This window comes from Cryptomeria japonica, chromosome 11, assembly GCF_030272615.1.
Source record: "Cryptomeria japonica chromosome 11, Sugi_1.0, whole genome shotgun sequence".
Taxonomy (NCBI): Eukaryota; Viridiplantae; Streptophyta; class Pinopsida; order Cupressales; family Cupressaceae; genus Cryptomeria; species Cryptomeria japonica.
Genome location: NC_081415.1, coordinates 298850169 through 298877220, shown reverse-complemented (window position 1 = coordinate 298877220; position 27052 = coordinate 298850169). Strand labels below are relative to the sequence as shown.

The following is a 27052-nucleotide window of genomic DNA, read 5'->3' as shown; positions in this document are numbered from 1 at the left end:
TAAAGTGGATAAAGTTAGAGAAACCCCATGGGGAAAAACCTACCCTTCAAAAGAGAGACAATGCAAAATACATAAGAAATGTTCCCCCATAGAAGAGAGAAAAGAGAGACTATGTATCCCCCATGAGATAATTCCCAGATGTTCCATGTGCTATCTTGCTAGAAAGAACCTCTGGATGCTCTTGGTGAAGCATCTTTGAATCCTAATGCAACAATTGATGGTGGAGATGAACAATCCATAAAAGCTGTGAGTGCATGACCCTTTGTTTTATCCACCGCCTTAAAAGATTTTGAACATGATGAAGACTCTATGATGGATAAAAAAATCCCAAATTTTTCAATAAGATGCATTAGGTGACAATTTTTTTTGTGAATACATTTGTTTTCATTATGTCTTGGTTTTTTGCAAAAGGCACATTTCACTTTTTCTGTCTTGTTTTTTCTTTGATTTGAAAAAGTGTCAATTTGATTGGATGAATTATTTTCTTCATTACTTTCCTTATTTTGTTGATATTTTTGTTTCTCCCTTTTGTTTGAACCATTCTATTTACTTTTTCTTGCAATGAGGGCTTGAGGTTTAGTGGTCTTCAAGGTGCCCATTTGGATTAACTTATTTTTCTCCCTTTTTAGGTCTACATTAAAATAATCCAAAGATGACATTTTTCATGTAGTTCAAAGAGATATCTTAGTGGAATAAAATGTGGATACACAAACATAATATTCAAGACTTAGTCTTGAAAGAATGGAAAGGATGGGTCGGTCCTCTTTCTTTTCTATATCACATTCTTTGAGTTGCAACCTTAGTGCTTTAAATTTTGTAAAATAGTCCTCCAAGGTGTCAAAGTCTCTAGGAATTAAACAAGATTTCATTTTATATCTCATGACTCCTTAATTCATCAAACTTCCCACAGAGTTGTTCAAGGGTTAGCCAAACTTCATTGGGTGTTTTCAAGGCTTCTACATGGAATAGAAGTTCTATAGATAAATTTAGACACCATAAGTTGAAGACTTGATCACTTTTATTAAACCATTTTTGCTTATATTTTGCTACATTGGGGTCTTTTTCTGTACCCACAATTACCCAATCATTGATTATTTAATGTAAGGAGAATGAGAGATTTTCATTCCATAAAGTTGTTCAAGGGTTAGCCAAACTTCATTGGGTGTTTTCAAAGCTTCTACATGAAATAGAAGTTCTAGAGATAGATTTAGACACCATAAGTTGAAGACTTGATCAGTTTTATTAAACCACTTTTGCTTATATTTTGCTACACTGGACTCTTTTTTTGTACCCATAATTACCCAACCCTTGATTCTTTAACATAAGGAAAATGGGAGATTTCCACTCATGATAGTTGAAGGGTGTTAGAGGTTGTTAAGCTACATGCTTAGTAGATTTGATTGCAAATATTGATATGAAGGAAGAAATGTTGAAAGGGAGATGTGAAAATGTTCAAAGAAACGATTCACATAAGTGCACAATGACACAACTCATGATGCATTTTTGGTGACCCCATTCCCCTCGTGATTTTTGACACTTCATAACTTAATGCATTTTACAATTTGAATAGGTCCAATGTATGGGAAATGAAAAAATATTAACTTATAAAAAAACGACATTCAAAAGCTATTAAATAAACAAATTCCTATAAAATGGCCTATTTTTAAAATTCACTGCACTAAATTCTAAAAAGATGCTTAATATGAGGTTAGACCCAGGCTTCAAATAATTGTTGAAATGGGCATGCAAAACACTTTCCAACAACTATTCTCTCATAAATAAACACTTCCCTGTTTGTAAAATATATAAAAAAAAAAACTCCTCCTTTACAAGCATTTAAATTACAATGAAAATTTAATACTAATTACAAACTTTGATATAAATTGACGTATCCATTAAAAATTAACATTACACTAATATTTATGATAAACTCTAGTTAACAAAAAAAAAAATTGTAACCAAATAATGTCAAAATTTAATAAAAAATACTAAGTGAACATTAATCAACAAACTAATTATTCATTCTACATTTAACAAGTTATATAAGAAACATATCCTTATATAGCTTGCTAAATAATTAGCCGTGACTTCCTCAAGAAACATTCACTGGATGAGCTTGGAGGTCGCTGATGAGAGGTGAAGCTGTGGCATAGATTTCGTGGAGATGGGAAAGTATCCCACCAAATCAGATGTAGTGTAATTGAGCAAAGTTAGGTACCTCGTTTTGATTTGATCATGTGTTGGGACGCTTTCAGAGTTGGTGGAGTATGGGACTCTTCTTCCAACAAGCCGTGAGTCTGTAGGTAATGTATTCCAGAGGTACACGTTGTAGGCAACGTATACCTCTGGAATAGATCAAATTGTAATCTATTCCCTGACTCTGTAAATTAAATTGTATCGGACTCTCTTCACAAATGAAGAATGTGATAGAAAATGGGAGTTGAATGACCAGCAAACTCCACGCATATACCAAAGATGTTGGGTGTTGAAGTAAATAAGTGGATTTCTCACGCTTGGCTTGCAATACTACAGATGAAAACAAGAAGAATAAGCCAATAACAGAATTTTCCACCAAGAGGAAAAATGTTGCCAGTGATTGTATGTAGAAGTGGATGCTGGTCAACCAAACAAAACTCCAAAATTTTTTGCAGAACAGGCTGCTTTGAATGAAGTAGCTATTCCTGAATGAAGCCACTGAAGGAAAAATATGTAAAGTGAAACACCTTGGGAAATGTTATGAGGGTGCTGAAGATTCTTTGAGGCCGGGCAAGTCAAATACAAATGCACACAAAACATAGATTTGTGAGGCTTTATGCAACACAATGCCTTTGAAATCTCAGACGCCTTGGAACAATAAAGCAGCCTGCAACACAATCTCTCTCATGGTGTTTCAACACATGTTCAGCGACTTTTAACATATTTGTATTTATACATCAAAAGAAATCGATCAAATGCCCTTTCAATGATTTAAACCCAGCAAGGAGATGTTGAACAACGATAGTCGATCGATTTTATAAAATTTTTTTGCCTCACAAGCAATCAAATTGTCTGCATGGCACTCTGTTAAATTGACTATGCGATAATATCGGATCAAAAGGGTACCAGCAAGACTCTGATATCACGTTGGAGCCAAGATTAACTGGTCAAGTAATGGCACTTGGTTGATATCATGTTGGAGCCGAGATTAATTAGTCAAGTCAATAGTTAACAAAACAAGCCAGTATTCAAAATAGATGAAAAATAATAGTTCAAGATTAATTAGTCAAGTCAATAGTTAACAAAACGAGAAACTATTCAAATAGATGAAAAACAATAGTTCAAGATTAATTAGTCAAGTCAATAGTTAACAAAACAAAACATATTCAAATAGATGAAAAACAATAATTCAATTGATTGAATAGTAATGCGTGTCAAATATACAATGTAGGCTTGCATGTATAGGCAAATTAGTGGAGGTAGACAAGTAGACGTAAACAATAACTGATTATCCTTCTAAGGATGAGACACTTGTTAACTCACTTGACAACTGTTTTAGTGAGCACAAAGTGTGTATGATGAGACACTTGTTAACTCACTTGGCAAGTGTTTTAGTGAGTATAAAGTGTGTATAAAGAGGTGATTCATAAAGTAAGTATACATGTTTCAATTATATGAGTCGAGACAAATCTCTAAATAATCGTTAAGTAAATTTCAAGTTAATGTGAATAGATCACCTTAAGAAGTCATTAACTACTAACTAGTTATGTAATTGCATTATTTACATAAATAAACACATGATCGTTTTTTCTTCATATAATTGTTTTAGCTAATTTTAACACCAAATGTATTTAATATCTGATACAATATTCACCACATGCAAAGGGCATTATATGCCCATAAAATTTTTCAAAATATCATGGAAGGCTTGGTTGATAGCTTATTGTATAAATACTCCCCACTATACATTTTATAAATTGGGTTTCCAACTAGTAAACCTTGTCATGTCATTCAACCTGGTTTGTTTGTACTTCAAGGTGTTTTGGAAAATTAAGTAGATGCTTCCTCCCCACTTACCATGAGAACTTGCTTTCTTGTCATCACCTCTATAATTATTTCTACATTTACACAATATCAATGAATTAAAGACACAATATTCTTTATGATGTTTAAAGTAGATCCTTTGAAAACATGCTCATATTTAGCAAACACTTTTTAGATTAAATGACTAAGGTTCCACTATCCTTGAGCCAAAATTTATTATGAGCTAATGATAGTGCTAACTCTATAAGTACACCATCACTCGTGCTTTGTCTAGTGGTGAGTGATGTACCTAAAAGACACCACTTAAAACTCCTCACCAGCTTTAGCAATAGTTTCCATTGTTCAAGCCTTGAGAAAAGTATTTTCTAAAAGGGAAGGACATATTTAGAATTGCACATCTTAACCTTTTATTATTTTGTTTGATAATTTAGTTGATATTATATTGTATACATTTACTCCAAATATATCACATTAAGTTATTATAATGTAGTGAGTTCATATTAAGAATGTGGATCTATTTTGCATTTGTGGTTCCTCTCTCTTAAGTCTTTATATTGATATTGTAGAAAAGAAAATGATCTTCAAAGTACATTTTGTATTAGAGCTTGAAAATATTTTTATGAACCGTGTAGAATAAAGATTAATTCAGATCTAAAACTGAATTTAATTTTAAAAATTAATTAAATGAATAACAAATTAAAATCAATTCCTCAAATTAAATACTCAATTCAAATTTTATATCAATTTTTATGTACAAATCACCCCTTACACATTAATCATTACCTTAAAAACATAAATCATTACTTAAAAAACATAATCATTACGTAAAAGACGGAAAGAAAAGGGACAGGGAAGGACTAGTGGCATTCCCAGGCTTGCTTTTTGCTATCAAAGAGAATAATGTTTTAGCGGGCATATGACACAGTGGAATTGATTTAAGAACAATCAATCGGATTCAGATTTATTCTGTAAGAGCGAGGAATCGAAGACGCAGGTTGAATTGTTAGAGCGGGCATGGCAAAACGCTATTGATTTAAGAATAATGTTGGGATGGAAGGAGAAATTGGCTGATAAGCTTTCCGCTATACTCTCCGATTCCTCAAAGAACACAGGATCCAATTGCTCGGATCCTTGCACGGTACCGCTCCAGCCTCAGGTACATCTATTTCTAACGAAATTCATGAATGAATTAATGAATGCACGGTTGTTTGTTGGGCCACTGGTCTATCAGACCTAAAAATGGAAAACAGGATCAGACAATCAACTGATCTTTGAGCATCTGTTGAGTACTCTAGACGTTGCTTCTACAACGAATTTTTCCACACAATGGATGTGTGCTAAGATTTTCAGTTGACGAGAATTGTCACATTTGTTACTTTTTGTCTCTGTGGAGAATTGGTAAATGTCCACTGGCTTATTATCCAACTTATAATACCATAATTCAATAGAGACTTGCTATAGATTTGATTTGGCGTTTTTGATGAATTCACAATGAGGGTTGTTTGTTTGAAGCCTTAGTGGAAGTATTTTTTGTCATCTCCATTTAAAATTAGGCTGCCTGGTTTACAGGGTGCCCCCTCTATCGAATCGTTAGAGATTTCAGTTTAGTGGCGAGGGTTGTGCACGTCAAGATTTGTTTTGTTAACGTTGTTGTATGTTGCGATTCACGGTCTGAGTTATACAATTAGTGGAGCTTGATATTTTTGGATTTTACTGTGTGATCTTTTTACGGTCTAAGTTATACTGGAGCTCGGTAGTTTTTGGATTTGACTGTGTGAATGTTGTGGATCATGTTCCATGATTTGACTATGTGATCCGTACTGAAAGTTATTTCTCATCAATGTTACAGTTTTAGTTTTTGTAAATATGTGTAAATCCACATCCTTGGCCTTGTGCAGTGTTCCTTCCTAGTCAGTCGACACCTTTCTTAACTTTGCCTGATAACTACGAAAGCTGCATTACCAAGAACAAGAAACGGGAAACACAACTGCAACAACATGTGATGAGAAACAGGCCTGGAGATAGACATAAGAAATGGATCTCACCTACATCAACGAAGATGAACATTTGGTTGTGTCTCCAAGCAAGGGTGTTTTTGCAGTCTTGAAAAACTCATTTTTTTTTGCTTGGCGAGTATTTACTCCATAAACTCGCATCTACCAGTTTTTAAAAAAACTTGTCAAGTCTCTGACAAAACTCGGCTGCATAAAAAAGAGGCCCAAACACATCAAAAAGTTTTCTAATTTTTTTTTTCAAGTCAGTCTCATTCTCTTCATCAGAATTTATGCATGAAATATAACATTTAAGTACAAGTCAAGTTATATTTCATGTATGTATTGGAAGGATGTTTGAGAATGGTTTTAGATCTCTAGGAGTTGTAATACAAATTCTAGGTTTTAGAAGATCTTTTAAATTTTTAGACTCAGTCAAATTTCAATAATCAGTAGGCTCCTATTAACATTCTCTTGCTCTCTCTATCTGACTCACTTTATCTGCCCCGAATTCTGGACCTATCTATCTCCCTATCACTCTTCTTGTATCCTCTCTCTCTACCATCCTCTATCTCACTCTCTCCTCTCTTCCCTAAGATCTAGACCTATCTCTTTACCTCTCTCTTTCTCACCCTCAAACCCTCGTGAGGGGTGCTACCCTCAACATTGTTCTGGCAAGGTGGAGGAGCCACATCAAACTCCTAGGACTAGACCCTCTAGTTCTATCTCTCCCTTAGTTTTCACTAGAGCTAGGAAGAGGAAGATGTAAAATGTTTTGATGTAGTATTTACTTTCAGTTTTACAAAAATAATTTGCTATTTCATTTTGTTTCAAACTATTAGACATCAACATTTCACATGAGGATGCCATTTTGTACCCAATTTGCATTTAAATCAATCAAATATATCTAGACTTAGCTTGTTTCTTTTATGTACTCATTTATTGACTCATTGGATGCATCTCCTCATTGAATTTTACAAAAAAAAAATGCATTTTTAATTAAATTTAAGCAAATTTTTAACTTGCCAAGTTTTTTTTCAGGCCTTAGCGAGTTTTTACATTTGGCGAGTAGTTCAATTATGGATCCATTCATATGTAACATCATCAGGAAAGTTATCAAATTGATAATTATAACCACCCACTCATAATTTTTGTATTGTCTTCTAATTTGTATAAATTCACTTCTTAAAGGTTGACCATCCTTGGGAAACCTCATCATCCAACCATAGTTTCATTTGAAGTCATTTTATTATGTAGGAAGCCAATAGCATGCAAAGAACAAGGGGCATTTTCCACCTCTTCAAACTACAAACTCCCAAGTCTTGTGTTTCTTCAAGTGAAGGTGTCCCAACCTTAAATATGTCTTGTAGCATCTCTAATTTGCTTTAGCTTTTCAAACACATTGTCCATGCATGGTTTATCATTTCCAAAAGGATGGGTGCTTCAAAACTAGGTGTAGAGAGTGTCATAAGATATTGTGCTTGCTACCAAAATAAAACTGACCCAATTGCAACAATGTGATAAGCAATCACATCATGCACAAGGTTGCTAGTACTCATTTTGTCCCTCTATCATTCCCTCTTAATTGATATCACCGCCCATTTTAGTGATTGCTTCATTTTCCCAATGTGCTCAACTATTATGAAGTTTGAAGCAAAACATGCATGTATGCAACTTTGGCTGCAAAGAAACATGTTTCATGTATATGGCTTATGACATAGAATGATTAAAAAAAAAGTGCTACATTTTCTTTTGATATTTGTAACCATTTCACTAAGGCAAGAATGCCCATTTCATAAATCCTTGAGCATCAAGTTTGTGCAAAAAGTGACACATTGTATTGAGAATGTGTGAGGATATTCCTCCTCAATCCTCTTTGCTAACACATTACTTGAAGTGATCTTCGTTATGTTTTTTACAATATTATTTCACCTCACTTGCCCATTTGCTTCTTGAAAGCACCCTTTGATGAGTAGACTACATTGTTAATTAGAGGTCTATGGGCAATGCTGGCCCACCCACCTCAAATAATAAACACTCTTGTATATCATCATTTCTAATGTTGTAAAACCTTGCCTCAGTGTGTTCTTTTATGTAATCCAAAACAATTGCAGGAAGCTTTTCATGGCATGGAGGCATTTTCCTCTACGACAATTATTGACCATTATTGTAACCTCTTTCCACAAAGGAAACTTATAAACAGCATCCTACAACTAAAAACCAGCCTCTTGGTAGTAACATCTACTTTCTTCCAATCACCAACATCACAAAATTCTCTAATTTGTAATGCATGGATGGTGATCAAAAGGTATTAGAAACTGAGGTGGCCTCCTAAATCACCTCCGACCTAGGATTTGAAGCTTGTGTAATTGTGATGAATCTGCAAGTTTAATAGACTCCACATGAGCAGTCTCCTTGACCAAATCAGTCCTTTCTACCTTTAAACAACTTTGTGTTGTAATATCCTGAATCATACAACTCCAGGAAATGGATAATTTATCAAACATGTGCAAGCTGAAACAATAATCAAATGACCAATGTAGATGCCAAACTGTAGCTGATCAACAATAGTGGAATATTGCAAACCCTTGGTAATCAAACTCACACTTCCAAACAGCAAATTCAAACCGTCATAGTGTTTGCATACATCCTCAAATGCAACTTAAACAATAAATTTGAATTGTATGTGTCAAATATATCAAATATGACTACTGATTAATGACTGATTTCTCATGGTCAGTGATACTATCATTCAGTGATGTTTATATGAAACTAGTGTTCCACGGGCGTTGGGGACGGGGGGACCAAGGGCCTAAGTTTGGGGACGGAGGGGGGACAGCGGCGGGGGGGGGTGGCGGGGTGGTGGTGCTGATATAGTTATACATATACATATAGTACTTGAAAAACTAGTTTTGAAAAGATGTGACAGTATAACAGTATAAGACTTACATTTCAAATGAAACTATAGGAAATTTGAAATACTAAATCTAAATACCAAGATTTCTTCAATGCTAATTGCTAATTAGTAATTAGTAATTGATAAATAAAATTTGACAAATGAAATTGTCAAATTGGAGATTTCTATTATATTGAAAAAGGAAAACGAAAATATGAATATCTGATGCCATTGCAAAGTCTATAATAATAAAGATGATTACATGATTCATCATTACAATGAGTAGCCAAATACAAATACATGTAGCAATAGCATTACAAAAGAGACTAGAGTCAAAGACAAAATGACAAAACTCAAAATGTAGCTAATGGAGGCCTCTAATCAACTGCGAACTCCTCCTCACTAGAACTGTTGGACTCCTGAATATCAAGATCCCTCAAGCTCACACCAACTAGCCCTGCATTTGAAGTGGTAGGATCATCCTCCTCAATCTGTGAAGGCTCCTCTGGCTCTACATCCCATCGTGCCGCTGGACTCTCCTTGTACACAAGTGTCTTGCGGTCCATGAGACGCAAAGCATTGTGTACAGCCACAAGCTTCTCTGCTCTCTTAGAGGTAAGTTTGTTCCTCTTAAGAGAGTGGATGAAGCTATATGTAGACCAGTTCCTCTCAGCAACTGAAGAACTGGAAACTTGGGATAGCAGATGGATGGCTAGAGTGGTGGTCAAAGATTTCGGGCTATGACAATTCCACCACAAAAGTGGGTCCTCCTGTGCCATAGTGTCTATATCCATCTTTGTCGTATCTGAATAACCTCTAAGAGTGGCAAATCTTCCCCACTCAGTGCGAATTGTGCCGGCATCTCTGGAATCAAACATCTTCTCTATGCACCTAAAGAAACCCGCCTTCACCTCATCATCCTGAATCGGTGTCACTCTACTTGGTCTAGCCTTGTACCACTTAGGATTCAAGGAAAAGGCAGCCATATGCAAAGGAGTGTTCAACTTGTCCCATCTACGCTAAATGATAGGCCGGATTTGTTCATTGTAGAATGCTAGAGAGGGGTCCTTCACTCGCACAACAACCCTCATTTGGTCAAGCATAGAGTCAATGCACTCATACACCTCTCCAAGGTTAGTTGTATCCCCATCCCCATATCTGATTGCCTAGAATACTGAAGAAATGATGGAGACAATGTATTTCGCATCAGTCCAAAACACATCACTCTTCACTATCTCCTTCACCCTTCTCCCCTGCTCTGTCTTGGCCTCAGCCCACCTATTCCACTCATTAGTCATAACCATGAGTTGCAATGCCTCTTGCAACTCAATTGTTCTCTCCAAGAGAATGAAATAGGATGCATATCTGGTCTCAACTGGTTTCAAGAACTCCTTCGCGAAGGTCCTGAAGAGTGCGTGTGAAGTGTGGTGGTTGTAGATAAACATCTGCACATCTCTCGCATCGGTGACCACTCCTCTAATCCAGTCAATCTTCCCCATGTCCTTGAGTGCATTGTTCATGGCATGCACACAACACGGGGTCCACCAAATGTGTCTATAGGCTGCCTCAATGAGCCTCCTTGCTGCTCTACACACATGGGCTGCATCTGTCACTACTTGGACCACATTTTGTGGCCCAACCTCCTCAATAGCCTCCTTGAGGACCTGAAACTGGAAATCAGCATCTTTACGATGCCCTGTACAATCAACTGCTCTAAGGAAGTATGAGCCCTCTGCACATGTGACCATGACGTTGATGAGTGGACGATGGCTAATGTCCGTCCACCCATCCATAACTATGCTGCACCCCGATGCCACCCAACATGCCTTCATCTTCTCCATCAAATTATTGATCTTGGAATAGCATTTATCCAAGATCGAGGTCCTCATTTTCGTCTCCCCTGGTGACACATAAGATGGTCCTCCCTTTGCCACCATAACCATCATATTCCTATAATAAAGAGACCGTGTAACATGAAATGGAATGCCATTGGCAAAGAAGAACTTGCCAATGGATTCATCTATCTCATCTCTTAATTGCACATTAAACATATCAGCAATGGGGTTGCTCTGTGGTGTCTGCAACCTACGTTTCCCTGCCCTGGCGGCAGTAGAAGTGGAAGTGGATGGAGATCCAAACATCATTACTCTTGTCTGCGAAGCATGAGAAGTATGTGGCAGATTCTGGCTGCGCTGAAGGGCTGCCGTAGTAGACAAAGTAGTAGGCATTGAAATATTTGTGTCATTTGGAACCCCCTAAAGCCTGTTAAACTCAATTCTGTATTGTATATTTTTAGCTTCCTCCAAAAACTTATAATGTTTCACGCCTTTTCCTCTCCAAAAAAGAAAGTGTGCATTCACCCTACTAATGCTACCAGACCATTCAGTGTCACAAATGTTGCACTTCCACTTCCTTGTTCCCCCACTTGAATGTGATGTGCCTTGTACTGATATTCTTGAAGCAAACTGTTTGAGAGGAGACTTAGGATCAAAATGACCCCTAGCATACGGCGCCAACAACTCTGAAGGGCAACTTGTACTAGCTGGTGCACTCGCCATAGAACTAGATTGGGCTCCAGGATCAGCCCCATGGTCACCCCCCTCATTTACAGGTTCATATTCTGAATCATTCTCACTATGAGAATGGATTTCCATCTCATCTTCACTCATGCCTTGGGAGCTCATTGTGAAATTGACACCGCATTTCACAAAATAAAAATAAAAATAAAATCAGCCTAGTTTAACAATTTGTTTTTTTTCCTATTCATCTCAAAATGAGATTTGATTTTGAATCTTGAGGGCAAAATGATTTGATGAATCATTTTGCCCTCAAGATTCAACATCAAATCTCATTTTGAGATGAATCATTTTGCCCTCAAGATTCAACATCAAATCTCATTTTGAGATGAATAGGAATTTAAAAAAAAAAAAATCCAAAAATGACATTGAACAATGAAAATTAGAAAATAAAACCAAAAACATAACAAGAAAAAGTTGAAAACCCTACCTTGTGCTTGAAAAATCTCTCCAAAATGCAGTAGAATCTTCTTCTTCCTCTTCTTCTTGCTTCTTCTAGCTCCTATCACACTTGCAATCACTTTTCTCACCCCTTCAATCAGTCTTCTTCAATTTTTTCCTCCTCTTGAGCTTGCTGGAAAAAAAATTAGTTTTTCAAAATGAGAGTGAAATCAACAAAAAAAATGGTGTTGTGTTGTTTTGGGGGAAAGGGTGGGGCCCACGTCCAATTAGGGTTACCCTTTAACTCCCAAAAAAGTCACATTTAAAAAAAAAAAAACTTTTACGTATTAGACTTTCCATGGGGTGGCGATTGGGTGGCGGTGGCGGGACGGCGGGGGATGTCGCGTCCCCGTCCCCCCGTCCCGGAGACAGGTATGAAACCCTAAAATTAACAAATATGAAGTAGAATTGGATAATGAGTTGCTGGATTAATTATGACAGCAACAATAAACATGGAAACACAACATAGAACCTCCAGATTTGATTTTTATTTATGACGACCAATGTAACCAGCATTAATGTGTGCAACAGCAGCACCAAATTCTCATAAATTACCCATATTAGGTCTGCAAATGATTTGAAAATGCCCTTCAATCAGCCAATAAAATATATATATCTGATTTGCTTGCAAATATCAATCAATTCAAACCTCCACTAGCTGAAATCTTCAATAAATCATTGTAGTGGCACTGTAGCAAGTCAAAAATGACTTAAATATTTGTAGTAATACTGTAGAAAGTTGAAAACAACTTCAACTTGCTGTAGCAACAATGCAGCCAGCTGAAAATGACTCCAATCTATAAGCCCAAGGATGAACCTTGAATAGGATTGCCTCAGATGGAAATGAGAGTTTTCATCCCCAAATCCAACTATGGAAAGCCAAGAGAGTTTTTCTCTGGATCTCCAGCACCAAGGGTTTTCATCTTTGAATGCTTCAATCTTCAATATGTAAGGAGTAATGAAATGTCAGTCTGATGATTTGCTTTGAGCATTGACCTCTCTTTAATAGGTGTCTATTTTGGGCCTCTATTTTATTTTATTTTTATTTTAATTTACTTTTCCCTCCAAGTATTCAAAAATACTTTTAAATTACATTCAAAGGCCTTTCTTAATTATATTTTGCATAAAGTTTTAAAAACACTTATTAAACATTACATAGTACGTATAATAATATTTGAATTGCCCATTTGAAAATAAAATGATCAGGTCCAGCATAAAATATTATTAGTTCTATTAGTTTTGAAAAGGGAACATGACATTTGTTCTGTCATTCCAAACCCCAATAAGTGATATTTGGCTTTTGCAACTGAATTGCATTTCTTTGTTTTGTATGGACAGTTGCTTTGCCTACTCCCTCAGTTTCTGTAGTTTCCTTATGAATAATTCCCAGTTATGGTGACAGCTTTCCATAGCCTTTGCTTAATTTCTGTCCTTGCATTGCTAAATCCAGTGATTTGTGGGTTGTCTATAACATGCTTGAAGAAACTCTTTTTTTTTTCTCCTAAACTGTAAACAAATGCTTATACTCATAAAACTGAAATCCCTAGATCAAAATTGAGAAAAGATTCTAAATATGTTTCAAATCTCTTAAAAGACCAATGCATTATATTGTTTTTTTTGTCAAACTGCTACCAGGGATTAGCTCCCTTTCTAGTAGATATTGAAAAATTACAAAGAGAAACCTCATCTACAGAGAGAGAAAAACGGAATCCTAATTCCTTTTATAACTTTCTGGGTTCTCTCAATCTGGGCTGCGGTGATCAAGTTGATGAAAATTAACAAAATATGCATAAGTGGACATATATTCCTACATAATCCATCATGCAGGATGTAGATAGCTTCAAGCAGATGTTCATTCTGAAGAGTTGTGGCAATGCATACAGCGTCACCTACAAGTCCCAACTTTGAGTCACTGCTTAAGCATTTCAGAGCAGCAAGTGCATGGGTGCGATAAACTTGATTGACCATCCTTTTTATTGCCTTTGCAGCCCACTCGTGCTTCCCAGAAGTATGCGCAATGTTGTATGTAAGTGTTCCAGAATGTCTGCGTTGTGGATGTGGGGCTGTGTGAGAGTTTGCTTGCCAACTATGAGCCTGACAACGTCCTCATCAGTATCTCCTTGTATGATAAATATATGCTTCAACTATTCAGTGACCTCTTGGTTGCGATTGCATTCCACTTCTGCAATTGATATGTATTCATCCTCCTCTTTGCTGGTTGCAGCCGAAGAACTGGCCATTTTGTCTTGAGTTAGTCATTCAAATCAATATATAGATAAATCGCATAGGTTCCTGGTTCTCAACCATTGAGGAAACATTCCCCAAATTGGCAAAAAATTGTCACGGGTTCTTGGATTTCACGTGTTGAATCAACTCGCCCCATCTGGAGCAGAGGATGCATCCTTCAAAGATTACCTCAATCGTCACATCACCGGACTTGTGGTATTGCATTGATCAGAAATCAGGATATCCTAAAGTGGACTCTTGCTTGCCGATTGGAGTGACGTGACATTCTGATCGATCGCTCACTTTTACAATAGATCAGTCATGGCATTAGCTTCTCTGTTAGTGTGCTTGATAATATGGTTTATCCAACTATGTATTAGTTGTTTGTTGGCTTCGGTTAGTTATAAGCATTGGTTGGTTAATTTGTGTTCCTCTTGGCAACCATTGGGTCTTTTAAATATCTTTCATTTTGTCAACGAAAGCAGTATGATCTAGTTAGATCAATTTTGATCCTTGGCTGACCATCTTTAGTCTTCTTGTCTAATAATTTCATTTGTGAATAAAGATTTACTTTACTCCTATATCTCATATGCATTGTCATCTCTATTATTAATTCACGTACTCATTTTATCAAATAAAGCAGTAAACACATTACTCTATAGAATTTCCTATTCATGATGAGCATAAGAACTTTGTTTGCTATGTCTCATATCTATTGAGTGTGTAATGGTGCTTCTATGTTGATCTATTTGATTTCTATTGTATGTTCAAGAATCAACATAACTCATATAGTTAAATAGATCTATATCCTAGTTAGTTTGTAAATTGTCCTATGTGCATTTTGTGAGCTCAAAAAGGAATACTTATAATTTGGTATAAAGCAGTTTCTCACTCACACGCCCTTCTTTTTTTGGTCCTCACCTCAATCTAGAGAATTGGTGTCATCAACAATTGTTATGTAGCTGGTCTCCACAACAAATTTTAGTTGTGCACGCCTACTCATTCTTAGTTATGAAAGGAAGGTATACAAACATGTTCTATTTTAGTCTATTAAAAAGAGCAATGAAACAAAGCTAAGATTTTTGATGACATGGAAAAATTTGCTTCTGCAATCATCCAAAGGCTTGTTTACAAATCTGTGCAAGAGCATAGGAAGGAACATTTCTCTCACGCCCATTATATAATGCTTCGATTAGGTCCTTCAATATCTATGGAGACTCCTAAGTCTTCTTTTTAGTACTAAAGTCAATTCAAAGTGCAACAAAATCTTGATATATTTGTATTCCAAGGCCAGATTGATTTTGAACCATTCGATGAAGGGTTTTGGCAATTGGAGGCTTCCTATAACATCAACAAGCTCACAAACATGTAAAAAATTACCTTTGCAACTGCAAAGATGTCTCTGTCAGTACTTTGCTGGGGGAAGTCTCTTACTTTGAAGGAAGAAAGTGAAGTTACCCTTATATTTAAATGATCCAAGTTCATTGAGGCACATGCTCAATACTACCCTTTCAAACACTAACATGATGAGTATTAGAGATTTCATTGCCGAGACAAAATAAGGATGAGTCTGCCATATGACACCAATAAGTCCCAGAAGTCAATGTACCTCTGAATCTTGACAAAAGAGATCTGAGAAACTACCAAAGTATACTAGTGGATTTCATCAATCTGTACAAGTTGCTTTGGAGTTTGTACTGTGTGAAAAAATGGGGCAAGCCTATTGACAAATCATCAAGAATGTGGAACGTGCCAGAAAGAAGAAAAAAAATCCAGTCTCTACCTTGGTCCCTCAAGAAGCACAAATGCAATTTCTCAATGCAGCTGTCACCTAAATCTCAGGTGACTATGCAACCAGAAGCTTTTGCATCAAACCAAGCAATGGGAAAGAAATGGTTTAGTCATTGAAATGTTGACACCTCTTGGTAGGATTCTTCATTGTCTTGGTAAGTACTTGCAAAGTCAACATTCCATGGCATCTTAGGGTTGGCAAATTAAGAACACAACGTAGTTTTAGGGTTTAACGTGCAACATCATATGGTGGCTTGCAATATAATTAGACCATAGAGGAAGAGAGGACATTTCATAGTCACGTGTTTAAGTTTTGTAATGAGTTGAGGCATTTTATACACTCTTGTAACATGAAAGTAATTCCATAGGAGAATAGAGAGGAGGTAGAAAATAAAGACAAATGGAGTGTTGTGTGGAAGTAGACAGCATATGGTGACATTTTAATATGTACTTCGTTGAATAAAATAGAAGGCTCAATATGAAATGCCTGTGTACTTGCATATATGTTGGGATATATGGGAAATATAGATGCTCCTTTACTTTATTTGTTCTGTGAAAGTGATAGCTACGATGACATTGTACTATGTACTTACATTGAATAAAGAGAAGGCAAGGTAGGAAATACCCGCGTACTTGAACATATGTGAAATGTAGAAACCCCTTATTGCATAATTGCAATGACTTTCTGCTTGTGATATATTAGTTCTCATTGAGGATGGGATCTCATAAGTTGGTGTAAACACACCCTACTTATGCCAACATTTGTTTTCATTGCTTTGACCACAAATAACTAATGCCCAAAGGGAAAACTGATCGCAATTTTGGAGGCTTGTGCAAAAAAGGATTGAAGAGTGGTGGGCAAATTGCTTAAAGCATTTTTTTTAGTAGAGAGAAGAAAAAGAAGCATATGCTATTGTAAAAACTATAGTTTTAATACTAGTTGAGTACTCATAAGCTTGATAGGTACTCATGAACTTTTTTTCAAAATGGTTTACTTACAATCCAACTTGTGACTTGGACTAGATAAGCTCCAATGTGTCTGTGGTTTAGACTCATTGGACATGGGAAAAACACTAATGTAGTGGAAAAACATAGATAAAACACGGGGTAAAACACTATTTGTGATTTTTTGGTCTTTTAAAGCATATTTGATGATTTTGAGAGGCAATGTACAGAGGGTGTAGCTAAAGTAGAATCAAGAGATTTGGATTGGATGAAATCATTGCAGATGATGTCGAACATGAGGTAGATGAGGAGCCATTGCCATCTAGTTCTAGGGTGAAGCTACAACCTTCTAGTATGAGATTGTAATCACAACCAACTTCAAGGAGTAGGTCCTCGCCCAACTTTTTACTAGAATAGGGAAAAGGGAATAGGAAATTGTTGTGACTTGCATGGATACACAATTTATGATGATGATTTTCAATGACAAACATTATAAATTCATAATACATTTTATTGTTGGTCATTATATTTGCATGATGATGTGATATTGTACTCTTTTTATATTCAAATTTAATACAAGAAATTTCCCCAATATTTTAGACTCATTTGATACATTTTGTAATTGTGTTTTGCATAAAATTTATGTTTTTTGAAGGAATTTAAGTATTTTTATTTTTGAGTTTTTGTCATGTCGTCAAGTCCAAGTCAAAATTGGGTCTGCTGATTTTTTGCAAAGGCTGAGTGGCTGAACTATGGTTAAGACCAAATGCTTTAGCCCCAAGACAAGGAGTTCTAGTGCTCATTCTTGCATATCTCACAGTTGTGGATATCGAGAAGATAGAAGTTACACATTTTTGTAGGTTCTGTGTTGAAAGACTTATCATGTGCACATAGTTAAAGCTCCAAGAACTAGAGTATCTATAGACAGAACTTGGACCCTTGCCATCAATTATTAGTTCCAAATTACATTTGTTTTGTTCAGGGTAACATGAGTGGTCCAAGGATGGATAAGTTCTCATACTAAGAAGACATAGTTCTATAATGGATATAGATTCATATATTTGTGGAGAAGTGGTCGTCCCTCAATTGTAAGGCACCAAGTGGGTGGCATGTGGCAAATCTAATTGTTGGTAAGTAAATTGGTCTTTGGTCTTTACCAGTTACCAAGTTATTTGGGATAACAATCTTTCCTCAAGATAGGGGAGGCTGCCCTTTATTAAAAACCCAAAACTGAAGTAATATTTACATAATTGAAAAATATTTATAGAAAACCATATTTAAAACCATACACATTTATCTTCTAGGATAGGGTTTCTAAATTGCTATAAAAATAAAAGTGAAATGCTGGAAGGGGAAAGTGCAAACTAAAGCAAATAGATAGCAAAGTTTGATTTAATTTAACATAAAGTGCATGAAATGAAATTAAAATTTTAAACAGAAATATTTTAGCACATTTGCAGATTTAAATCATAGAGAGTTTGAAAAGTAAACTCCATTTAACATAGGAAAAATGTGAAGGATAATATCATCTTCAACACAAAGTCTAAATCTGATTTTCTTTACTCTTGAAATAAAGCACAAATTCTTTTCCTCTTCTATACAAGTTTTTTGAAATGGCCAAAAAAAATTTATACAATGCCTACAATTTCCCAGTATATAGATGGCATGTTTTTTGGACTCCCTCCATGATTGCTCACCTTCCATCTGGGTGTCTTTGCTAATAGTTGAAAGTATAACACATTACTCCTTTACTTGAATGTATAAAAAAAAATATTGCATCCAGGAACTATATGAAGCAGTATATTTAATTAATCGTTACAACTTAATCAAAATTTGATAGCCATTTACATGTCCTAAGCATTCCTTTTGTGATAGATTTCTCTTTCATCATCTTCAAGGTTTATTGTTTTCTTTTCCCCATTGTGAACTTGCCTTTGATACTCCCTAAACCTATCCAATGCTTCTTTCAGCCATTCCAAGCTTGGACCCTCAGAATATCTAAATTGCACATTGCAAGACACATGGATTTTCCTTACATTTGAAGGTGATCTTTGACATATGATTGATTGCTTCTCAAAATTTCTGCATAATCTGTGGCACTTTCTAACCTGAAGACCTTTGAATTTCTCGTGTTTTTATAGTAGACACGTGAACAATTGCTGACTTGAAAATCCCTCTATATGACCAAAGATGAATTGAGCTTTGGGCTACTTGTAGGCAGTGACAATTGCTGGATAGCTCTTAACTCTTTCAAGTCCATTGCAATACGTTCTTTTGAGACTATATGTCCCAATAGTTTACCCTTTGTAAGACCAAAAAATTGATTTCTTGGGATTGAGATTCTATGACTTCAGCACCTTTGAAGAATTGTTTCTAAGTGATCCACTTGATGTTTTCTCTTTTTGGGAAATATTGTTAAATTGTGCAAATAGGTCACTACGATTTTATTTTTTAAATCACCAAAAGAGAGGTCCATCACCCTCTGAATGTTGCTTCAACATTTGTCAATACAAATGACATTCTATTAAATGCAAAAGTACCCAAGGGAGTAGTAAAATCTGTTTTGTGTTGATCCTCTAGAGCCACACTGGTTTGGCTATACCCTAAGAAATGCCAAGAATGGGCATTGTTTTTGAACTAGAGACAGTTTGGAGGATATGATCCATTAGAGGAAATGATAGTTATCTTTAAGTGAGGCCTGATTCAAGCATTAAAATTGACACAAATCTTTATTTTTCCATTTTCTTTCATATTTCCACAATGTTTGCCACCCAAGTTGAATGGTAGATTGGATATATAATTTGGGCTCCTAACATTCTATCGATTTCTTCAAAGATGATACCATTAATCTTCAGATTATAATGTCTCTGCTTCTATCTATATGGGGCTCCTCTAGGCTTTGGTGGATGTAATGCTGCAATTCTCAAGGAATAAAAGTCTTCAGGTCATCATAGCACTAGGAAAACATGTCTTGTATTTTATTAGCAATGTTATCAAACTCTCTTATTCTTTTGGAGTACAACATTTTTCCACTGCAGATGTATTTTGGATCCTTCTTAGCATTGATGTTTATTATTTCATACTTAGTAGAACTATTGACCTCATCTTTGACCCTCCTTATGTATTTGTCATGTATATCGAAAAGACTTCCAATGAAGCCAAGCCTTTAGGAATCTTGTTACCCTTCAATTGAATAATACCTTTAGGACTGGATTTAGCACCTTCACCATCTACATTCTCTCTAGAATTTAAAATTAATCACCTATATGTTGAGTCACCTCCTTCAAAGTACGCGTTCATAAAAATTCTCCCTTTTCTCCAAGAAAGAGATAATTTGCTGAACATTGTTAAAGACTTGCCAATGTTATGAACTGTCCAAGACACGAGGCTTGTAAGCCAGCTTGATAGTGTAGCGATATTTCTTGAAATTAGGATGAGGAATTAGTGATGAAGCAAATGTTGCCAAACAATTAGCTTTAGCATTCTTTTCTCTAGGGATGACTTTAATTGAAATTGTATTGAACTCCTCTATACAATCACATACTCTAATTTGGTAACGTTTCTGCTTCTTGTTCTTAACTTGGAATTGTTTCTGGACTTGCTTAATGACCAGCTATGCATCTCCTATTACTTTTAGGTTTTGGAAAGTTTCTTGAGCAATATTTAAGCATATTATTTGTATTTTTTAATTTCAATTTGAATGCTGAAGGATATTGTATGTCCCTTGTGGGCTTCCTAATAATTTTTGTCAATGATTGGTTAAGTAATGCTATAAAGAGGCGATTGTAGTTATTATACCAGGACCTTGATTGGAACGATAGGAGTAAGAACAATTCATACAACTTCAGCTTAGCAATGATTCTTCTTGAATGTGTGAACAACTTCTTAGCAATGATTCTTCTTGAATGTGTGAACAACTTCTTATATACTATTAAGCAAGCATAAGCTGATAAGGATTATTGTAACAATGTATAAATGGCTTAATATGAATACGTATGAGATCTGATCTGCAGGGTGATCACACAATGAAATGTTTGTCAATTATGCTAAATATGTGAGAAATATAAATGACCCAATCCTAGTAATGACCCGATCGCTGTTTCTGATTCACTTCTTTATGATCATGTGAATGTATGGATATGAATGGTGTATGAAAGAATGGGGTCCCGAAACTGATCATTCTTCCTGTATTATTGTTTTCTAATCGTGCGATTCACCTAACGCTACTCTTGTTTGATTAACTCTTTGATCATGTGTCCAAGACCAGGTAATTTGATGCAGGAGCATCCCCGGTTCATAGCAATCTTGCACCAACCAAAAACATTTTCCTTTCTGTTTTGCTTTCTGTTTGCAGTTTTAGTTTTCCTTTTTGTGTCCCGGTTTTGGCTCACCAGATCCTGTGGAGTTGGATTCTTCTTGAAGACTCTATCATCTTTCTTGCTTCCAGACCACATCGCTTTTGGATCATTTTCTGACAAGATATCACTATTGGTTTCCTTGATAGTTTCTTGTTACCGGTTGCCTGGACCTATTTTGGTGATTTACTGGAACCCCTTCCGAAGCTTGCAGAGCCTTGGGCGTTGATTCCGATGTTCCTTGGCATGTGTCCGACCTTTTCCTGCAATCTACGTTTCATCCTTTGGATTTTCCGGAGGAATCTCTTGGCAGAGGCTGACCTTGTTATTCTACACGTTAGGTCTTGTTCTTTGGGTTTTGATCCTTTTGGGCCGACTGGATCCTTTGGATTGATATATATAATTGTAATTGCGCATTAGAATGTAATCAATAAGAGAATCAAGTAGCTAGACTGTGCATAGAAGATAGATCTCAAGATTCAAGGTCTCGGTTGTGACCTATTTTGTATGTTCTACTAGGCTTGTGAACCAATATGTTGTAACCCGGTTGTTACCGGCTGAATGTAATCAGTTTTCATGCAATAAAACAATTTGTTCTGCATTGCCTCCATCATATCTTTGTGTTTCCATTGTGTTTACTCTTGCTGACCAGTCTGGATTGATCTCTTTGAGCTCCCTCCTCACCGGTGACTGCTTCAAGTGGTATTAGAGCCAGGTTTTGTTTCGGAGGTTGCGTGTCCTAAAATTTATTGTAGGGTGGTAGATTGCGGATTCGACCTACAATTGCAGAGGACTAGCGTGAACGATGGTGCAAAGAGGAGCTAGGAATGGTGGAGCGCGTGGGAATGCAGACCCTGCTGTGATGGAGATGTTGTGTGGTATAACAGCCCGGTTGGAAGCCGTGGAGACAACCCAAAGAAGAGGCCGACATATTGAAGATAGAAGAGGCCGACATATTGAAGATATAAGTGAAGAGGAAGGAGAAGAAGCCCCGACAGAACAAGCAAAGCTACTGGCAGTTGATTCGGATGAGGAAAGGTTTTTGAGGGTTTCGAGTAGGGCGAATACTAAACCTCATTTTACCCCACCGGAATATGATGGGAAGTTAGATTCGGAAGAATTGATGGATTGCATCTCGGAGATGGGGAAGTATTTTGATTTTGAAAACATTGCAGAAGAGAGGAAGGTGAAATATGCATGTACCTGGTTGAAAGGTCATGCATCTTTTTGGTGGGAGCATTTGCAAGTTGATAGACAAAGAAGAGGTAAAGAGAATATTAAGACATGGGATCGGAGGATTGCTAAGTTGAAATTGAAGTTTGTGCCGGCGAATTATCAAGTGGATCTATTCCGGAAGTTGCAAAATTTGAGACAGAAGGAATCTAGTGTAAAGGAGTACACCGAAGCATTCTACAAGTTGAATATCAGATCTAGACATGTTGATGATGAAGTTGAACAAGTTGCAAGATATTTGAATGAATTGCGGATGTCTATACAAGATGAACTGAGTTTGATCAAATTGGAGTGTTGAAGAGGCTTACTAGTATGCCCTAAAGGCAGAAGAGAAGTTAAACAAAAGACATGAGCAGAGGCAGAGGTGGAAGGTTTACCGGAGGAAGATTTCAAGGAGGAAGAGGAACTTGTACAGATCAGAGCAAGAACAAGGAAGTGAACAAAGAAGGTAATTCATACCAGAATGATGATAGAAATTTCTACCGGAGGAGAGAACCAGATGGTTACTGGAATGAGAATTTTGGAAGGCAAGACAAGAGGACATTTAGAGGATCCTGCTTTAAGTGTGGAGGAGAAGGACATCGTGCATTCGAGTGTAAGAAGACGGAAACTACCGGAAGAGTAGCAGTGGTGGAAGAAAACCCCACTGGATTAGACAATAAACCGGAAGATGGAGAACTGTTGGTGATGAGGAGAGCTTTGTGTCATACCGGAGGAGATGAAGAGCCCTTGCAGAGGAAGAGTCTGTTCAAGACTAGATGTAAGGTATCCGGTAAGTGTTGTAAAGTTGTTATTGATAGTGGTAGTTCATATAATCTTGTTTCAGAAGAAATGGTGAATAAGTTGAAATTGGAGAGATTGAAACACCCTAAACCTTATTAGATAGCATGGATTTAGGATGAACATAAGTTGTTAGTAAGTGAACAATGTTTAGTGAAATTGAAAATTGGGAATTATCATGATGAAGTCTTGTGTGGTATTATGCCTATGGATATTTGTCACCTTTTGTTGGGTAGACCTTGGCAGTATGATAGACAGGTAGTACATGATGGGAGGAAGAATACATACACTATTGTGGCCAATGGGATGAAGCAAACCTTGTTACCCTTGGAGGAACCTTTGAAGAATGAAGTCTGTACGAATGCTAGAATCTGTTTGGTAGTGTTGACGTGTATTTTGTACACAATCATACACAGAATAAAATACCCAAGGGTACCTTATCCTCTCTTGAATAAAGCCTCTGATTGCTGAAGATGTCGCAAAAAAGGATCAATCAGGGTGACTCCAATGTTCTTTGATGTAGGGTCTCTACGTGTGGATAAGCACCAATGGTCGCTGTGAATGCTGTTTCATCAAGGGGCCTTATGTTTTCCGAGCTGCAGGAACAAGATTTCCTAAAACTAACAAGTTCTCAAAAAGATCAAAAGGTAGGGTTTGTAAGGGATGAATTCTAATCTAATCCTAAGAATGACTCAATGTAGGCTAGACTTGGTAAGATTCTACCAATTTCAATATTGCCAAGAAATAACAACTCAACTGAAATTGATGTGATCTTCTAGGGTGACTAATGATTTTCCAATTCATCAAGGATCATAAACACTACCATGAAGGTACATATCAATAATTCAATGATGATTGAAGATTTAAGTAATTCAAGTATCTCCAGTTGACCACACAAGGCGTTCTTACAATCAGTAAGAAGCTAGTGGTTTGGAACGTGAATCTCACCAAAGATCAAGCCCAACACTTAGTCCCTCAAACTTAAATACTTCTTTGACTGAGAATGATTCAAGAAAGTAAACAACCATGAAAATAGCCACAAGAATTGCAATAAAACACCATAACTTCAATATTTTATTGATCTCAAAGCCAAAATAGACAACAATTGTTGAAATTCTTTCTTCAAAGCTCAATCTTGCTACAAAAATAACTTTCTTCTCTCTAAAAGCTCTAATCTTCTAACTTCTAACTATTTCTTATTGCTAACTATTACAAAATGAAAATGAGTGAGGGTATATATAGCATCCTCAATTACAATGAACGACCCAGATCAAAAGAAGATCAACGACTGAGATTCTGACACCTAAACCCTAATTAGGGTTTATTACAAAAAGTCCCCTTTTTATTGAACAATATTAAATGCATAGCCAAATATTTAATTTGACACAAAAATCTAGGAAACATAGACCAATGATAATTAAGGTGCCACATCATCTATAACAACCTCTCCTCTAGAACCTTATTCCCTTTCCAATGCTCCTTTTTAGCATATGCAATGAATCTGGACACGATTCCTTCAATCTCAGCAATAGGAATCTCGGGAAGATTCCTCATTCGTTCCTCCAAGTGGATAACCTGATCAAAGGCCTTGAGAAGAGCTGCATCCCATTCAGGTTCGAGTTCTTTGGTTTTCTCAATCAAAAGCATAGTAGCGAACATTTGATCTCTTTGCTCATCTGTGATAACATTCTCATCTTTGCAAAAGATGATCTTGACCCTTTCTTCCAACTCTTGAAGATCCACATCCGTCTCAACTTCGATCCTTCTGCCAAGAATAGTACATAACACCCCAAACACCTTATCCTGAATTGGATGGATGACCTCCTCAACTTGATTGCATTTGGTGCTGGTGTCCTCGAAAAGAACTTCCTTCATCTGGAGTAAAGTTGACCACTGGAGTAAATTATGAGCTCCTCCATCCATTATCTTTTCTTGTGCTAAGATCTTCCTTGGTGTTTACCTGATTACTTGAAGAACAGGAATGATAACATCTTTAGTATGAGCAAAGGCGGCTACTGTTATCATTAGGTTGTGGATGATCTCAAGGACCTGGATAGCTCGATGGATTGTCTGCATCATTCTTGTTGCAAACTCAACGGCAACTGTATGGGATTTGTTAATCCAAGAGCTCATAAGCTGAACCAAGCTCTTGACTCTCTCTGCCTCACCAACTGATTCGAGGGGAAGTGCTTGCACAGGAGATACTGCTGGATCTTGACGTCCCAAAGGCTGATTGAGATGGCTAAAGTAACCTCTCCAAGCACCTCTCTCTCTCTCAAGCTTTCTATTCTTTTCCATTTCTTCCTTAAGTTTATCTTTAAGTGCCTCAAATGAATCGGTCGCCTCATCCATTGCCTGCTCGGTGGTGAGTGGACCAAGCTCAAAGGTTTCTACATCATATTCTTCTGCAAGGATTTCACCTTCATACTTATCCACTGCTGGTGTAGCTATCTGCAACTTCCTGGACCCTGTCTCATCTCTGATCATCTTGGACATCTTGGTGGCCTTCTTCTTTTCTGTTACTTCTTGAGAATTTCCTACAAGGCTCTCTAAGTCAATTACATTATCTTCATCCTCAATCACAATTACCCTTGTTAGTCTCTCCTTCAACCAATCTGGAATGGCGGACCTTGTCTCTCTAACTTTTATCTCTTTAGGTAATGACTCTTCTTTCCGGAGAGGAGATGTCACTTCATCATTATTCTTATCTTCATGTAGCTCATTGACTTGGAGAGATTGACTTGATGAACGTTGAGATGCTTGCCTTTCTTCGTGTTTATCATTCTGAACCATTGATTCCATAGATTCCTCCACTTCAAGCGTCCTTTTCTCTTGTCGAGAAGATGTGCCGGATGAGCGATCTCGATTGGCCTCTTGCTTCTTCTTGGAGGATTCTCTTTTCTCAGGTCTTTCTTTCCTCTTTGCACCTCTAGGATGAGGATTGCCTTCACTTACGCTTCTGGGATGAGGGTTGCCCTCGCTTGTGCTTCTAGGATGAGGATGGCCTTCACTTGCGCTTGCTCCTCCTTCTCCCGACCTTTCCTCCAAAGTAAAAGTCATTGATATATTCTGCTCTCTCAACTTTTGATGCTGCACATCAACCCATCTGCGAGTACAGGACAAAACTGGAGCCATCAAAGCTTTTAAGTCCACAACCTCAGGCTCGTTCCAATCTATCTTCACTGCCTTGTCCTCTCTATCATAGGATGACTGGAGATGCCTGCCACTGTCCTGAGCTTGATCGGCCACTCTGTAAACTTTGCATCTCCTGATAAAATCTAAAGGCAATCTGGAATGCATCTTTCTTTTCACTTCTAAATCATCTGAGAGATTCATCCAAAAGTCTTCTACTTGACACTCATGCTCGTACTTTCTACCAACTGTCTCCTCTATATACCCATAAGGATCAAAATTCTCCCTCAAGGAAAAGAATGAAAATGAATATAAGGCCAACTCTCTTTCTGCATCGTCTAAAGCTGGAGCATTAGGACATACCTCAACTGAATTCCCTAGTACGATAGGTACAGGAATTCCATTTCCATGCCTGTGCCTGAATGCCTTCGCATAAGCTGCCAATTGCCTAGTCACCTCAAGTAGTACTATCCTGTCTATCGGATATCTCGGCAACATATAAGGAGGTGAAGGACACCCATGAACTCTAATATATGTAAACTTCTGGAATTGGATAAACCAAGCACCATACCTCTTTACAAGCTCTTGTGCCTCTTGAGATAGCCGATTGTGAATCCCTCCTTGCAATGTCCTGGTGATGTTCATCGTGAAGGTATCATTGACTAA

The 27052-nt window shown here is 36.9% G+C and overlaps 1 protein-coding gene across 1 annotated transcript in view; it reads left to right on the top strand.

Moving 5' to 3' along the window:
• The first annotated feature begins 4866 nt into the window (after positions 1-4866).
• LOC131072461 (uncharacterized) overlaps positions 4867-27052 on the top strand; it is a 43109-nt gene continuing 20923 nt past the window's right edge. The window contains exon 1 of the mRNA XM_058008631.2: positions 4867-5176. Within this exon, the coding sequence (XP_057864614.1) occupies positions 5063-5176 (114 nt within the window). The 5' untranslated portion in view covers positions 4867-5062. The remainder of the gene's footprint in view (positions 5177-27052) is intronic.